Raw genomic sequence first — 17,753 nt, forward strand, 5'->3', positions numbered from 1 at the left:
TAAATTAAGGTTATGCACGTACCATATCTGTATAAGGTTTTACAGAAAATAAACACGATTAAGACCATGTGGGGAACGGAACATTTGAAAGGAATCTTAGCTAACATTGATTAAGATTTGAGAATTTACCATTTTGGTTGTTGTGTATTAAATGAGCCTCTGAAGGTGTAGCTTTCGTTATATGGTCTCTATCCCATTTATTTTCTGTACAGTTGGAAGAAAACCTTAAAGGGTTAGTTCACCCAAAAATGAAAATTCTGTCATTAATTACTTACCCTCATGTCGTTCGACACCAGTAAGACCTCCGTTCATCTTCGGAACACAAATGAAGATATTTTAGTTGAAATCTGATGGCTCTGAAAGGCCTCCATTGGCACAATGCACGGTTCACTCTCAAGACCCTTAAAAGGTACTAAAGACGTCGTTACAAAGTCCATCTCACTACAGTGGTTCTAAAATAACTTTATGAATCGGCGAGAATAGTTTTTGTGCGCACTAAACCCTAAATAACGACTTATAGTGATGACTGATTTCAAAACACGCCATCATGAAGCTTCGAAGCGTTATGAATCAGTGAGTCGAATCATGATTCGGATCGCGTGTCAAACCGCCAAACTGCTGAAATTTGGCGATCCAAACTGCTCATTCGACTCACCGATTCATAACGCTTCGAAGCTTCATGAGGCCGTGTTTTGAAATCGTCATCACTATGTAAGTCGTTATTTAGGGTTTTTTTGCGCACAAAAACTATTCTCGCCGATTCATAAAGTTATTGTAGAACCACTGTAGTGAGATGGACTTTGTAACGACGTCTTTAGTACCTTTTAAGGGTCTTGAGAGTGAACCGTGCATTGTGCCAATGGAGGCCTTTCAGAGCCATCAGATTTCGACTAAAATATCTTCATTTGTGTTCCGAAGACGAACGGAGGTCTTACGGGTGTCGAACGACATGAGGGTAAGTAATTAATGACAGAATTTTCATTTTTGGGTGAACTAACCCTTTAAGGGATGGTTATTTTTGATATGCTAATGCAGATAAGGAAATGGATAGCCTTATATTTACATCTAGCAGTCTTCATCTTATCTTAACAGTTTAATTCAATTAAACATTTCAATTTAAACACACACAAAGACTAAAGGGAGATTTAACACTTCAGCTTAGTTAATGGCTTTTATTAATCAATGTTCATGATTGTTTTAAGTCTCCCTTTGTTTCATTAATGGGTCCCTCAAAGAGATTTCCAAAGCAATCATGCCATTCAGCATACTGGCAACAGAGCAGAAATGACACATGACACATTTAAATATCTGCAGTCTTTATTTCAACAAGACTAAGAAATGTTTAATAACTTTTCTCTTACATTTTTAGCATCTATCTCTTGGTTTTGCCCATATTAAGCACATACTCTGAATGGGTAAAATCTGATGAACATCTCTCAGAGACCACTAAAACGACTGCTCATTATTTACATAGTTTTCCTTTTCTTTCTTCAGTCTCTCTCACTCCTCGTCACAGATGACTCCATTGATGTACAGGGCTGCAAGCCCAGCAATCCGTCCACCTGAAGTTCATTATTCAAACTAAAGATGACATTGCGCAGAGGTTCATTCAAGAGTTCATGTCATCTTCACACTGACTCGGAGTAGCTCGTCATACTAAGCACTTCCTTTCCTGGTCTTTACATCAGAGCCATCTTAACATTTGACAGTGGGAAGCTTTGGGTCATAGGGAAGAATAGAAAGCACATATTGCTTCCTATTCATGGCAGCACATCAGCCTAGAAAAAATACATATCCAATCTGAGGTGCGGCGCCTTACTGCTGTAGAGTTATTTGCTCATTTCAGGCTCCTGAAACCCTGACAAGATTCTTTTCATGTCTGAGGACTGGCCATTCATCCATACATACTGAAAAAATCTCCAAATGAATGAATAAAAACGAACGTAAAAAGTTGAAAATCAAATATGCATGCTGCAGATATGATTAAAAGCATCATTTAAAACTCTCTTGCTGTGAGGTATCTGAATGCCAATTAAAAGTGCATGTGACATCAGGAACGATCAAGGACCGATGGCCAGCCCTGTCCTTGCATCAGCTTGTACAATTTTCACAATCCCCGCCCTTACATAAAACTATAACGACAAAACGAATGCTTACGGTAGCTCGGTTTACAAAATCTAAATATTATGTATTATGAAATTTGAAGCCAATATAAAACCATCAAAGTGTGAAATCATTAGAATGCATTCATCTACAGACATAAATATTTTGAATACTGAAATTAAGATACCTAGAAAAGCTACGCTTGTGAATGCCTTTCAAAGAGACACGTGGTTAAATAACTTACTGTACAAGAGCGAGGGAAGATAGGTTTTTTTCCAGAGAGAAAAAAAACACTTTTCTTTTAAACCAACCAACAAGCACTTGTCAGACATCTGAATGGGAACTCGCAAAAAACAAAAAAAAACAATCAACTGGTGTTGGATCGTACCACACGCATACAGTCTATTGCTCTATATGAGGAATGGTTTTAAAATACCGTACCGACTTCTATGGATATCAAATCAGGAATAATAACCAAGAGAGGCCACCCAACCTCTCAAATCAGCACCGGCTGTCACTGTGCAGTGCCTATATTATAGTTTTATACCTTACAATACACTTCTAGCCAGATAAGCACCTCTACATAAAACCCTGTGTAAAATTCATCCAGACAGCTCAGTCTTAAGCCATCTTCAGCATACGCTCGTGTCCAGCTAGTCCTCCTGTAAGTTCATAACTTAACATCCAGTAAAAACAACTTTACTCAGGCCACGCAGTCTGCATCATGTCTCTGCATGATCATCTTTCACACAGACCTTACCCAACCAAAGCTCCTTCTTCATATCACACTATTAAGGTATTGCTGAAGACTATATTCTCAAGTTATATATTATACCGCTGAAAGTATTTGGGACGATGAGGAGGGGGTGGGTTGTTTGTGACAGTTGTTTGGAAACAAATACAGAAAAAAAGAAAAAAAACCCTCCTTTTTTCAGAATAACTGCATGTCTGGGATCCTGCAGTTTTGATTTCATTCATAAGGCAGCGTTGTATATATTATTGTCGATCACAGCCCTAATAAAGGGCCCATTTATGAACTATTTAAGGCATTGTTAAGTTTATCAACCTCAATAACATCCAGGGAACATGTATGATCTGCAGCTAACCGAAGCCTCCATGCACACCAACACACACACACACACACACACTCAAAATGGATTAAAATGTCAGTCTAATGAGTACTTCATACAGATTTGCTTAAATCATACGTGTGTTATATGGGTTGATTAATTGTTTACCTTTAGAAAAAGCACTTGGATGAAATATACAGCCAATCGTACACACCATCCACCCAAACACACACTCAGTCTGACCTACTTTCAAACAAACACCAGCACTTATTTAAACCATAACCGAAGATATCACTATGAGGAGTTGATGATTCTGGACTCTACAGACATGGAGGAATAAAACCCAGCTGACGTGAATTGCTGAGTGGAAACGTATATCTGTACATACATGAAGTCCGTTCTTATAAACACAAAAAAAAAAAATTACACTGAAGGGAAGTTATTTGAATATTAATAACTTGAGTGTCTTCCCTCGATTGCAGGCAGACGGAGATCCTGAAAGCAGTGTCTTTAATGTCCTATGGCAGTTTTCTGCTCTCTTGTTCAAATTCCTACAAACACACATCCTCTTCCTTTCTTGGCCGGTCTTATCTTGTGTGACGGGTGAGCAGGGCAAGCAGGGCGAGCAGGAGCACTGCCATTGCCAGACTGCAGGGTGCCAACCGTGTACCACTAGAGGGCTGGTTTCCACCTTTAGTTTTGAAGATGACAGGTTTAACAGGCTCTGTGGTGGGGAAGTACATGTCGTCACAAGGGGGCGAGTCACAGCCACTTCCGCTTTCCTCTCCACTGCCGTCATCCTCTGAAGAACCAGGAAAAACAGATAAACATTAAAAACAGGGCATACTGAAGTTCAAATAAATGTAACCACAACCATTGTTACTCAAACAAAGTGTGCAGAAGCAGATGCCTCATACCATTGACAAATGAGATGTCCGTGCCAGTGTAAGCAGCCTTAAGCCAGCTGGTCATTTCCTTTAACACTGCTATTTGCCGCCGAATCACCATGTCTGGTTTGGTGATGTCAACTTCCACATCAGGATTGGACACCTGATTGGCTAAGCCGTTGCCCATGACGACAGATTCGTACCTGCACGTTAGGAAAAGAAGGAAAAGTTGAGTGGGCCGCCAAATGTTGCAGTTTAAGTGAGGAAAGAAATGAAGGAATCTGGATCAATCACCAATTAGAGTGGCTTTTAAAAAAAAAATCGAGTTTAAAACACATGCTAAGGTCTTAGAAATGTTCTCTTTGCATTCATGTTAGTTCATATCCTCCTGGGACCCAGGAATAGACTTTTGTCCACTGTAGTGGACATGATATTTTAGTGAATTTCTCTGACATCATATATGTCACATGTCTGGATGTCCTTTAAAGAGCACATTCGGGGCTTTGCAGAGATACCAAATGTTTGGAGGTTTCACCAGGACAACAACTTCTTCTTGGTCTTTAAAAATGGCTGACATTAATGTTTAGCAATCTTATGGAAATATGATAATATTTTTTAATTATAATTTAAATCGGATTATTTTTCAAATTGTTTGTTATAAATCAACATTTCAGTTTCTAATCAAAATATGACTTTCTGTTACAAAACAGGGCATTGATTTCATAAATGTCCACTGTAGAGGACACAGGGACTTAAATCATGTTTATCAGGCATTTTGGAGACAACAAGTGAATAGGGAATGAAATTACATATCAATATTAGATATTATTATGAAAATGTTGCCAATTATTACACTTCTTTTTTCATACACATTAATATGCAAATTAGATGCAGTGTATAGATAAATTGTATTGAATGGGAAAATCCAAGTATGGCCATTTTCCCCACATATTTCATTAAGTAAAATGGTATATCGATGCATTTCGTTATATCTTTCATAACATAGTTCAGAATCATCTTTAAACAAAGTTTGTTTTAAAAAAAGCCTGAAACCTAAAAATTGATTGGTGAATGAAAAATAAATCCCATTGTTTTTGCCGTAATATAAATTGAGATCAAAAACTTTTTCTTTTCTTTTTTTTACTATTTTTAAGAAATGTTTCAACTTCAAAAAAATGTCATGTGGTTTAACAAGTGAAAATGAATACCATATAGTGTTATTTTCAAAAAATGTTTTAAAAGTAGATTTTTCATTGCAATTTTTTTTTATTTAAAAGTTGAGTTATTAAGTAAAGTAACAATTAATCATTAGACACTAACCCTTGCATTTTAAAGTGTTTTTTAAATGTATTTATTCACAGATCTCGACTAAAAAAGAAAGAAAAAAAAAGAGCATCTCATTGACCCACCTGCTTTTGGCTGTACCATTCCAGCAATCATCACCGTTGGCAATCCGGTCTCCAACACACACCGTGTCCGGCAGGGTGGACCAGAACTTTTTGGCGTGCTTCAGTTTCTTTTTGACATCCGTCAACTAGGAAACAAATTGTTTGATGTGGTAGATTTAATCAACATGTTTTTAAAGAAAGTGTCTGTATGGGTGGTAATAAGGGAGACTCTTATCCTTACCAGTCGGTCCAGGCTGGTGCCAGCGGCAGTGGTGGGTCTGGCATCAGGGCTGTAGGGTCGGAAACGTCCAGGGAAGCCTGAGTCTTTAGGAGAGCGTCGGGCGCGGGAAGCCATGTTGAGTTTGGGCTGCCCGCAACCCTGAAACACCTGAAAAACAAAAAAAACGAAATATAAAATAAATAAATAAATACAAAGAGAGAGAGAGAGAGAGAGAGAGAGAGACAGAATATAGCAGTTATCAAGTAAAATTGCGATTTACATGTCAAAATGTCTTTTTGAAAATAAATTAAAAACCACACCTTCTGCGAGACCTGCATGCTGTTCTCCTGCATGTTCATGATGGCATCTGAAATCTTGACGTCTATGGGGTCCATGACAGACTCAAAGTTAAAGGGTCCCTCTAGCCTCTCAGCGAGACCCAACATGGCATCTAAAAGGGAAAATAAATGCATTCATGAGACGAAAACCCACAAAACAATCAGTTACACTTTATTTTTAGGTGACATAGGTACATTGTACTTGCAAATAAGTAATGAGTAATATTAATTAACTACATGTACTTACTATAGAGTTTTGGTCAAGGTTAGTTACTTGTATTTACTGTTATTACTATAGTAAGTACAACTACATGCATGTAACTATGTCACCTTAAAATAAAGTGTTACAAATTGCAATACCCCATTTTCAAATACCCATGGCCAAACAATTACGTTGCAAGTTATTTCCACCACTAGAGGGCAGCATACAGCCATCAGTCCAGGATAAGCCCATAAGGAACTGAAGTCTGTAGCATGAACAGCTTGTTAAACAGACAGAGGTCTGAACAAGGCGGCCCACTTAAGGTTCCCCCAAAAGCTGACAGGCAAAGTGAGCAAAGCCAGTCCCGCAAGCCAGGAACAGTTTGCGAGAGCGCATGAGAATGTGTGACAGGACCTGGGACCACACGGCCTTCAGAGCCACATGAGGCCCAAAACACTTCATGAAACACATGCAAGGATAAAAACAGAGCAGCTCCCCGGCGTTCACTCCTAATTCAAGTCAGTTTCAATCCTTGTTTCAAACGAAGGGTTCATGTGAATTGTTTTGGCCTTAGAGCAAGTGAACAAGAGGAAACCATTTCAATGTGACCTGTTCATTTTTATTCTGTGCTTATTGCACTCCTGTGCTTAGTGTGGAAATCTGGTTCCATTACACCTAGTAATGGTTCAGTAATAAATCAATGACTTGAGTCATTTAACAGTCTCTTACCCAGGAAGTTATTCCACTCTGTGTCCAGATCGGCCTGATTGGCCAGGCAGCCTCGCATGACGTTGAGACAGTAGTTCATGCAGGGCTTCAGCGCCACCTGGCCGGTACAGTACGGGCAGTATAACATCTTCATAGCTGCACGCACACAGCTCGGAGACGCGCTTACCTGAGAGAGAGGGCGAACAAGAAGATAGTTATTGAGCGAAGTCAGCAAAACAGACACCAGAGGAAAAGGTTAATGAGTCTATAACCTAATTTATATGCCTGATGCTGCTGATAAAACACTGAACAGAGAGCATTAGTGACCCTGCCACCTTTTATAAGGTCACTGCTGAACTTGCGTTTGCTCAATTTGTCATTGGAGTTTCAATTGCCTCTGCTAACTCACTTCACACGCTGAGAAGCCTTGGCCTCTGATCTTTTAATGCTGGGCGATAAGCCCTGATGGGTCCATCCAGGTGTCCACCTTCACATACTGATAAACCCTAAAGAAAACCTGTCCTTTCGATCTCCGTTGTCCCTGAGCTCTGACTCGCTTAATAAACACAAGTCACGACTCGCCATGCTAACCAAAGTCAACGCTAGGCCTGCCCTGGGTATTAATAAAGATTCAGTTTGATTTGATTCTAATTCACTGAGGTGTCAGTTTTGCATACATTATTTTGGTTACATAAAAAAAAACATTCTCTTTTCTAATGCTGTAACTTAATCAGGCCAGTCTAAAAAGATTAAAACTGAAACTTTAAATTGATCTTTTTGAATTTTACATTAAAAATTTTTTTTTCATAAATGACTCATTCATGAACCATGTTCATAAGCAGGGTTATCATTAACTAATACAAAAAGTAAATAAATAAAACAAATTAGTTAATTCAAATAAAGCTAAAATAAAATGATTAAATCGATTCATTAGATGGTTAATAGATGAAAATTAGATGAAAAACAGATGTCAGGGCAACATTTTAAAACTGTAGTACTAGAATTACTAACTGGGAATAAATAAAATAAAATTGGAAATTTAATATTAAACCTAAATAGTAATATGAAAAACTAATAACAATGACAAAGCACATAAAATTACCCCCAAAAAATTAAACAAAAAGCTAATTCAAGACATAGAGAATATAAATATTGCTAAAATAACACTTCATAAGAGTCATCGATTTAATGAATCGGGCTACACTGATTGCGCTGCATGTTTTTAATTCACTAAAATAACTGACTTGGTCATTTCATTATAAATCAAACCAACTAGTCATGTTGTATGTTCTTAATTCACTACAAGAACTGCTCATTGGAGTCACTGGTTTATAAATCAGACCACAAACTCTGGTGAAATATCACTACTTTTGCTGTGGTGCCAAGTATTTATCAACAGCAGCATAGATTCAGTACCGGGGGCAACCCAAACGCATGCTTCTCACCGTGGAGACTTTGCCCACCACCTCAGGCATGAGCGCCAGGCCGCGGGTGAACGTGCGGACTGCAATGAAGGAACGGGTCAACTGCAGCCGGAGCTTGCGTGGAACGTCACCAAAGGGTTTGAGCTGCTCCATGTGCCTGCTGACGCACTCCATGTACGAGTCGCCGAACTCATACTGTACATTGACCAGTCGGAACATGCGCTCCAGAAGCTCCGTCCAGAAGTCCGCTAGCATGTCGTCCAGGTTGACAGCGCCGCTCCCGTGGCTGTAGTAGAGGCGTAGATCACGGAAGAATTTCTCAAAGAGCTCGGCGTTCTTCACGTACATCAAGCCGTAGGTCCGCACGAACATGTCATTGAGAGATTTCTCTGCATTGTTCAACAGCTCTCTGAAGAACTCTGAGAAGAAAGAAAGAACGACATCAAGAGGTGGTTAGTTATAAAAGCGTCAAACTTGATGAAGGTTGTGCAAGCGTAACCCCTATTATGCGATGCCTGCTGCTGTGAATGTTCTGATAAGATCTGTGGGACAAGAAAATTGGATGCATTCCCAGAAATCTCTTCATAATATCCATATGCTTAATTGTATTGAATGTGCACTTGTACTGTATACAGCATACAGTACTGTATATATGTACTTAAAGATATTTGTAATTTTAGCTTACTATAAACTCTTGCCAATAGATTTGACAGCACACTAGAAGTGATTATGACATTACATATAAAGATGTACGTATATGAACTTGAAAGATCAACTAATTGTATGTAATATAAACTTGTGTGAAAACAACATTTTCATTTAATTGTAAATAACAGCAACATCTTTAAGTGTCTGAAAATATTCCTATATAATATATTTCTGTCTCTTTTTTAAAAGTACGCTGAAGTGTACTTCATCACAATGGTTAGTTACTATCACGTTGTTCCAAACTCATATGCTGTTATTTTGTTCCAAGAAACAATTTTTTTCCAAGAATCACCACAGGCTGTCAAACTCCAAAAATAACAAATAAAAACACTAAAAAGCAGCAAAAAGTAGGCCATACAACTTGTGCACTACATTCATACATTATCTGAAGCCATTTGATAGATTTATAGGAGGAATAGATTAACAGTCATTTTTCACTGTTAATCTCCACTGCAGCTCAAATAAAATATGGTGCAGGTTTGACATCATGATGTTTGGTTATGAGATGCTCAAAAACCAATAATGATAGATGAAGTTCAACCAGTCAGTTTATCACAAGTTATTGTATATCTCCAGAAGATCTGGAATACTGGCAAAGTCATTCAGGCTACATTTATAGTTCTTTCATCGTGATTTTTTTCTGCCTTTTTTAAACTTGACAGATGTGGCCACTATAAACTGTCAGAAAAGATCTCAATAAAGATTCATTAAGAATTCCATTTGGAACAACATGGCAGGGGGTAAATTATGGCAATTTCCATTTTTGAGAGACCTACTGCTTTTAACATTCATTAGTTGTACATTAAGAAACTTTTGAAAATGAGTATTTTTGGCAAGCCCTCATCTTTAAAGTGTTCTTGCATAGGAAATAGGATCCAAAATAAGAAATTAGATCTCAACATATCATCTTTAAAGGAATGTACACTTACTGGCCCTGAACATGAATAGAACAGATAACATGGTAACATGGAAGTGTGTAAGCAGAAAGATTTCACTTTAGAAAAAACACACAGACTGTCAACTTCAACACGTATGAGATGAATTGTTATTAACTTTGGAACTTCAGCTGGCAAGCTGTCCATGACTTTGTCATTAAAATTACACTCGCGAGACAGCGATTTAGTGCTCCGCAGAGCCCTCTGCCTAACTCGCTCTCACTGACTGGAAAACCTACCAGAACTGCCAGGGAGGCCAGAAAAACATACACTTATTATCTAAACAGATTAATGCATATTCCATTTGACCCAATGCAAGGTTTTCACTCACTATGTTCCAGGAAAATAACTTTTTTGTTAAGGAGAAAGAGCTGAGAGCGCAGAAAGGATGAAGGGCAGCTCGTGGTTCCAATAGGTAACGTCTCGCCCATCAAGCTGGCTGAGGCTGACTGCTATCAATGGCATTTTCCTGTTGTCACATTCCATTCGCTTTTCTTTCTCTTCGCACCGCTCCCGCTCCATCCTTCAGAAGGGTTTTCAATAGGATTACTGAATAATGCCGACCCCCCTCCCCGAAAACGGACCTGTACCCCCCTGAAACCCCTCACTCTCGCTGACTCTCTCCTGCTTTCAGTTCATCAGTGGCTTCAGAAGGCTCTCTTCATTGGAGACGGGGAACAATGCCCTACTTCATCCTGTGGAATGTCAGGCCCCCCCTTCCCTCCCAGCCTCCCCAAATAATCCAGCCCTTCTCTCCCATGAAACTCTCTCTCCCGGCCGGCAAACCCTACTTTTTTAATCTGAACAAAATGAGAATTCCAAAGAAATGCTTCACCTCTCTTCCCGCGCTCACACACGCTCGCCCCGCAAAGCGCTCCATTTGTTTTTTTGCCTTTGTATCACCTTTCTCTTCTCGCTAAAAGCCTGCCGGCCCACAGCACAGATGCCCTGCGCATAATAGCGAGACTTTGAAGTGTTAAGTGGCCATGAATCTGAAAGCGTCATATGGGGTTCTCGTAAACCGTCTTTCACTACCCATGGGCTTCATCGACACAAACAAGACACCTCTGGTTTATAAACAAACAAAACGTACTGTGCTGCTGTCAATTCCACTTCGAGCTAACACAAAGTCAGCTGAATTATAAGAGGTGTGTGTTCATGTGAGAGACGGACAGGGGAATGCAAATGTATTCAAGGGCTTTTCTAAATGCCCCCATCCTGCTGTGTAACCACGGATACCGGAAACACCGCAGCCCTCGCATTTAGCTCCCCTCCCACGAGTGGCCCTCGGCCCCTGGCCCCACACAGGGAGAGAGATAGAAGGCACCCAGCTCCACGCTCCATTGACAGAGATTAAACCTTAAGGGCCAGCGCACCCGCCTTCTTCTAGATCCAGAGGAATGCCAGAGCTGTCACAAGTTTAAAGTCGGGGACGAGGAGGGAAACGGATGACAAAGAATATTTTCCAGGTTTAAACAACAACGCATGCTATTGCTAAAGAAAAAATGTACATGAACCACTTGTCAAAAAAACACTTCAAGGAAATGCACCGTCAAGTGGAATAAATTTGTGTAGTTTTTGGATCATTTTTGTGCCTATGCATCAAAGCACAACTAGAGACCGTAATTATACACCAACTAAATGCAAGAAACTTAAATGATTGCTAAACCACATATGGGTCAATGGTGATGCCAGAATCTCAAAAACACAATAAAAATGCAATTCATACAATGCAACACTGAAGCGGTTGTTAAAATATTAGTATTCCAAAACCTTTTGTCAGCTAAAGTCGTGTGGTATAACCAACTTAAAGAAACGAAACCTTTGCAGAACCTCATGACTGCTGGTCAGTAGGTCTCATAAAATCAGATAATTTGACCTTTTTATGAGGACAAGGTTAGTTTAGGTTGTAAAATGTCAAGAAAAAAAAGGCACGTCTCCAAAAGAGTAAGGCAATTGATAAATTAACTTGTATTTGGAAAGAAAAAAAAAAAAATCTATGTATTCAAGGTGCATTGAAAATTACTTTTTTTAATGTGATTACACCATATTCATTAAGAGTCATTGAATTAAACATGTCATACCATTTTTCAAGAAAAGAAAACATACAAAAGAAAACATACAAGCTAACATGAATGGAACGATTACATTTCTGAAAACAGCACATTTTTTAAATGCTAGATTTTTAAAAGACATTTATTTTTCTTTATCGTGGACACTCTTATTCTGTCGTCACTGACCCATCAACAGTTGAGCATGAAGCAAAGTAAGTCACTCAGCATCCACCATCCCCCACCCCTCTTCCTCTTTACATCCTTCCCAATGTAACTGTTGAGATTTTGGGACCCAGTGTTGTAAGCGTTACTCAGGCGTCCTGCTTCGTCATTAGAAGAGACTTTATGATACATGGGATTCTTCCAACAAGTGGGCTGTGGACCTCCCTTCTGATTTTTCCATTAAAACAACCTTTCTGCATTGGTGTAGAAATGTGTGTGAAAGGTTACGGGAGGATGCTTGCTGGGAGAACTACAGAACCATGTTACAATATCTATGAGGAGGAATGGAAAAGGGGAGTTTAGACTCACATTTCAACAAATGCCTCAAAATAGGCCCCAAAACTCTTGAGTGCCCAAACACGTTCCTCAGACATCCCAGAGGAGGGAAAATTCCAGACTTATTCACTGTCCCACCCTCCACACTAGCTTACTCCTCTACTCATCGCCCTTTGATAACTCTTCTTTATCCCAGGCAGTAATTGTTCCCCATTTGTGCCAATTAGTTGCTCAGCTTCTTTCTTTCCTTGTGGGATTTCAAACCCCCCTGCAGAGGTGTCGAGGATGAGAATTTGGTAGGGGGTTAATCCTGAATCTTGCAGCGCAGTCGCAGCTCCGCCAGACAGGGTCACCTAGACCCAGACCGGACACACGGGGAGGAACAAACACACCAAGCTCTAGAGGGAAAACTATTTCTGGTAGGGCACTTAATTGCCCGTGACTCCATCCTCGAGGCTTTCAAAGCAGAGGCTGCTTCCAGTGGTTACCCCCCTCCAACCCACCCAAACTCACTTAAGAGTGTGTGCACGTAAATTCATTTCATCTTAATGACATCTAGCCACTATGTTGATAGCGAACATGTTCTACTGTATTTCCTGCTGAACAAGTTGTGTGCAACCACTTAGTCTTCATTACCATCTCCAACTACTATAAATACATTCACCTCTGCATCCTGTAGGCCTGTCCAGCTCCGAGGAAACGTCTGTTTGTGCGTAAACAAAAGTAAAATGCACATTTTCCGCGATGAATGCCTCTTTTAAACTCTCAAAGAGACTCAAGCATCTCATTTACACCTTAGACATTTCCATAGTGAAGAAAATTCTTACGTTTCAATGAAAGAACACATTGAGAGTGTCTTTGTTTGCAAGCATAAAAGCTACTGGTATTTTAAGTCCGTTTAGCTCATTAAGTCACATGCCAGGGTCTAGTGCACATTTAACGCAGACTGCCGATTCAGAGCGTATTCCCACGGTAAAAGTTCAAAAGACCTGAGAACCTGGAGATGGAGGAGAAATGAAAGGCATAACAGACTTATGGCAGAGAAAAAAAGGAGAGAACGGGGACAAAAGGCAGCAGAGAAAAAGAGCAGAGGAGGCGGGCGGGATCTGGCCATTGCCGCATTCCGACACGTCACATTCCTGCTCACATCTGGCTGCAATACACACGATCCCTGTTACCATTCACTCCCTGAAGTCTCACTTTCTTTTTACATTCACACAAACAGCCAATCTTGAGAGCCGACCAGGTCACCTTTCACTTCCATCAATGTTCCCTGCAAACATCACCTCTCTTCTATTCCCTTCCTCCGCAAGAGGGATGTTAAAAGATGTTACTTCACAACCAAGATGCTATGAATGAATAAATGTAGTTAATGTAAATATTAATAAATGCCTAATGAACCAGTATAATATGCCTATAAGTCTTGTCTATTTGTATTACTAATATTAAACATTAACAAGAACAAAATAAAATAAAATAACTTATACATAGCAAAAATAAATTTGCCATTGAATGCACTAATAGTAATAAATATATTTATATACATTTATAAAATATTATTATTAATAATAGTAATAATAATATATAATCATAATATTATTGTATTATTAATAGTTATATTATTATTGATTATATTAATTATTATTTTATTATATTAACTGAACATCATTATTAACAATGCCACTTTTACTTTTTAAAACACTTTCAAATAAAATAAGTGTTCAATAGTATATTTGCTGTTGCTGTGGTGTCGTAATTAATAGAGAAGCATGAAATTTAATAGACTTTTGAAATGTTACTATTGTGACAACACTAGTCTATACAAACACTAACATTATCATCAGATGTTGTCACACATCATTCAATAGTATGCTACAAACAACCATGAACATCATGACACACCCCAGTTCTTGCAGAACTTGCCAGAAAACTGACTGTGTTGAGTCCATTAAAAACCGCTCGGCTGCTCTGCCAGAGTAACAGAGCTTTGGTAAAGCTGGATGGCCACATGTGAGTTAACATGGGTCTCATTTAGAAATAGCTGTGGCTCAAAGCGGATGGGTGACGAATCATGTATGAGTGGAGGGAGATGTGCCATAAGCACTTCATTAATCCTTCTTTGACTATCCAGTTATTAGCCATCAAAGCAAACACCATCTCACCATTTTCTTCTCAGAGGCCACAGCCTGTTATAGTCCTGGTGCATTTCACCGTTTCAGATGTTTTCCCTTAAAATGTACCCGATCCGGATGCAAGAGACCAGGCCTTCGGTTTGTCTCACTTTTCCCCATTTGACACACACATTACGGCATGAAGGGAACACATAAAACATGCTTTATAAAGCAGGCAAGAGTGTGTGTGTGTGATAGCCAGCAGAGCGTCTGTGGGGTTTTCCCCTCCTCAATGAGTCAGCAGTGTCGATGCATGTTCCCATGCACCCCTCTGCCCTGCACTGGGGAAACCTGATCCCTCTCTCTCAGCCTGATATGCACTGCCACATGCACTGCAGAGAGGAAGCCAGGCCTCTACATGTGTGTGTGGTCTGTCTGCAAGGCTGAGAGAGAGAGAGAGAGTGTGTGTGTGTGTGTGTGTGTGTGCGTGTGTGTGCGTGTGTGTGTGTGCGTGTGTGTGTGTGGCAGATGACTGTGGGATGTTGAGGGACAGGTGGAGAAATTAACATATAGACTGTGTGTCTGGCAGCCGGGGGTGTCTGTCAAACTAACTGTAGCAGTGTATGGAAGGGGATCAACAACTGATGAACCAACAATATTGCAGAACTCATTTTAAAACAAATGACATTCTGATTTGCGGTTAGATTTGCATGTGTGAATGTTGGTAAGAGCTGTACTGACGGTCAAAGTGACGGTGTCTCTGGGTGAAGGTGTTTTGTAGATTGGAGCTGAGCTGATGAACGGGGGCTTTCAGGTCCGTGCGGCTCTGCTGACTTAACTTCTCCTCCATCTCCAGAGTACAGCAGGAGAAACCTTGAGGACACACTTTCAGATGGTCCCCTGAAAAACACAGACAGAGAGAGAAGGAATGTAAAATTCTGCCATGACAAAAAGGCAACCAGAGAGACAAGAACATGAGCCGGAAGTTTATAAAAGTGTATTTAAGTGTTAATAGTATAACAAACTATTGTTTTTATTTTCACATTTATATAAAAATAACAACAACAACAACAACTATTATTATTATAGTAGAATTTAAGTGTAAACCATATAAAAACAAATGTTTCCACTTTTAAAGTAATATTTTATTATCATTATTATTATTCAATTATTTAATTAAATTTGTATTTTATTTGATTACATTTCAAACATTGAGATAATGTAATTTGTGAATGAAAAATAAAGGGAATTTCAGTAGTTTTGGACCCTAGTGTATAATTCAATATAATGCTTTGACAACATAAAGCTATTTTACAATTCCAATAAAAGTCTTGAATCTCAAAAGTTAGAGCAAGTCCTCTTATTGACTTATTCTTCATCAAATTAATTGTCTAGACATTTGGTGACCCGAAATCTTAAAACCAAATACAGGGAGTGCAGAATTATTAGGCACGTTGATTTTCTGATCATATTTTTTTCCAGGCACATTTGACCAATTCCAAACCACAATAATCCTAATAACTACTATTGATTTAGTATTTAATAATGTATAAGTGATATATAATTGTTCATGAAGGCTGGAAATGAAAATCACCTTATATTCAGGTGTGCATAATTATTAGGCATGTTTTCTTTTACAGATAAATTGAGCCAAAAAAGAGATTTAACTCAGACTGAAAAGTCAAAAAGTAATAAATGCCCATGAGAAGGATGCAATACTAATGCAATACTAGACATTGCAGTTAAGGCATGACCATTGGACAGTGAAATGCTCGTTGGGTCAGCAGGATCTGACAAAAACATGTGGCGGAGAAAAGACACCTATTAACCGCAAAAGAATTAAGAATTAAGGTGAAGAATTAAGTGTGAAACCATCAGGAACCCTTTAGTCTCCAGCGCCACCATTTTCCAAAGCTGCAACCTACCTGGAGTCTCCAGAAGTGCAAGGTGTCAGGATCTCAGAGACTTCAGTTAGGTAAAGAATCCTAAAAAATGACCCCCACTAAATAAGAATCACAAGCTGAAGTGTTGTAAAATACATGAAGAAGGTTTTTTTATAGGCTTTATGGACAGATAGGTTGAGAATGACTCTTGAAGGACCAGCACCACATCCTCTAGTACCACTGTTTGAAGAATTCATCTTCCAGAATCTGGCAGTATGTTTTGGGAGTTCATTTTTAGTCCATCTCTGCAAAACGGACTTCAGGATGGACTAAAATGAACTCCCAAAACGTACTGCCAGATTCTGGAAGATGAATTCTTCAAACAGTGGTACTAGAGGATGTGGTGCTGGTCCTTCAAGAGTCACTCTCAAGTCTCTGAGATCCTGACACCTTGCACTTCTGGAGACTCCAGGTAGGTTGCAGCTTTGGAAAATGGTGGCGCTGGAGACTAAAGGGTTCCTGATGGTTTTACCCTTAATTCTTCACCTTAATTCTTAATTCTTTTGTAGTTAACAGGTGTCTTTTCTCCGCCACATGTTTTTGTCTGACCCTGCTGACCCAACAAGCATTTCACTGTCCAATGGTCATGCCTTAACTGCAATGTCTAGTATTGCATTAGTATTGCATCCTACTCATGGGCATTTAATACTTTTTGACTTTTCAGTCTGAGTTAAATCTCTTTTTTGGCTCAATTTATCTGTAAAAGAAAACATGCCTAATAATTATGCACACCTGAATATAAGGTGATTTTCATTTCCAGCCTTCATGAACAATTATATATCACTTATACATTATTAAATACTAAATCAATAGTAGTTATTAGGATTACTGTGGTTTGGAATTGGTCAAATGTGCCTGGAAAAAAAATATGATCAGAAAATCAACGTGCCTAATAATTCTGCACTCCCTGTATAATACAAATCGAAACAAAGGACAGAACCGAAAGCAATGTGCATACAGTACAAAGTAAGCTGACAAGCCACAGGCATCCAAGATGAAAAGCAAAAACTGAATATTCAAGACCCTGCAGACACAAGTTTCTGTAGTTCTGAGGGAACCTCTGAGGGAAAAAAGTCTGCACTGCAGTCGACAAGTGAACCGCACAGATGGACAGCGAACGGTTGGATTAAACAAGGCGTCACATTAACATGGGGAGTGTGAGCA

General features: G+C 39.2%; 1 protein-coding gene across 1 annotated transcript in view; it reads right to left on the reverse strand.

Annotated features, from left to right (window-relative positions):
• Positions 1–1,301: 1,301 nt before the first annotated feature.
• gpc4 (glypican 4) overlaps positions 1,302–17,753 on the reverse strand; it is a 49,143-nt gene continuing 32,691 nt past the window's right edge. The window contains exons 2-9 of the mRNA XM_079839405.1: positions 15,388–15,546; positions 8,362–8,759; positions 6,938–7,103; positions 5,989–6,119; positions 5,690–5,836; positions 5,470–5,594; positions 4,091–4,263; positions 1,302–3,975 (exon numbers count right to left, since the gene is read on the reverse strand). Coding sequence (XP_079695531.1) covers positions 3,761–3,975; positions 4,091–4,263; positions 5,470–5,594; positions 5,690–5,836; positions 5,989–6,119; positions 6,938–7,103; positions 8,362–8,759; positions 15,388–15,546 — 1,514 coding nt within the window. The 3' untranslated portion in view covers positions 1,302–3,760. The remainder of the gene's footprint in view (positions 3,976–4,090; positions 4,264–5,469; positions 5,595–5,689; positions 5,837–5,988; positions 6,120–6,937; positions 7,104–8,361; positions 8,760–15,387; positions 15,547–17,753) is intronic.

Source organism: Gobio gobio (genome assembly GCF_949357685.1).
Source record: "Gobio gobio genome assembly, chromosome: 16".
Taxonomy (NCBI): domain Eukaryota; kingdom Metazoa; phylum Chordata; class Actinopteri; order Cypriniformes; family Gobionidae; genus Gobio; species Gobio gobio.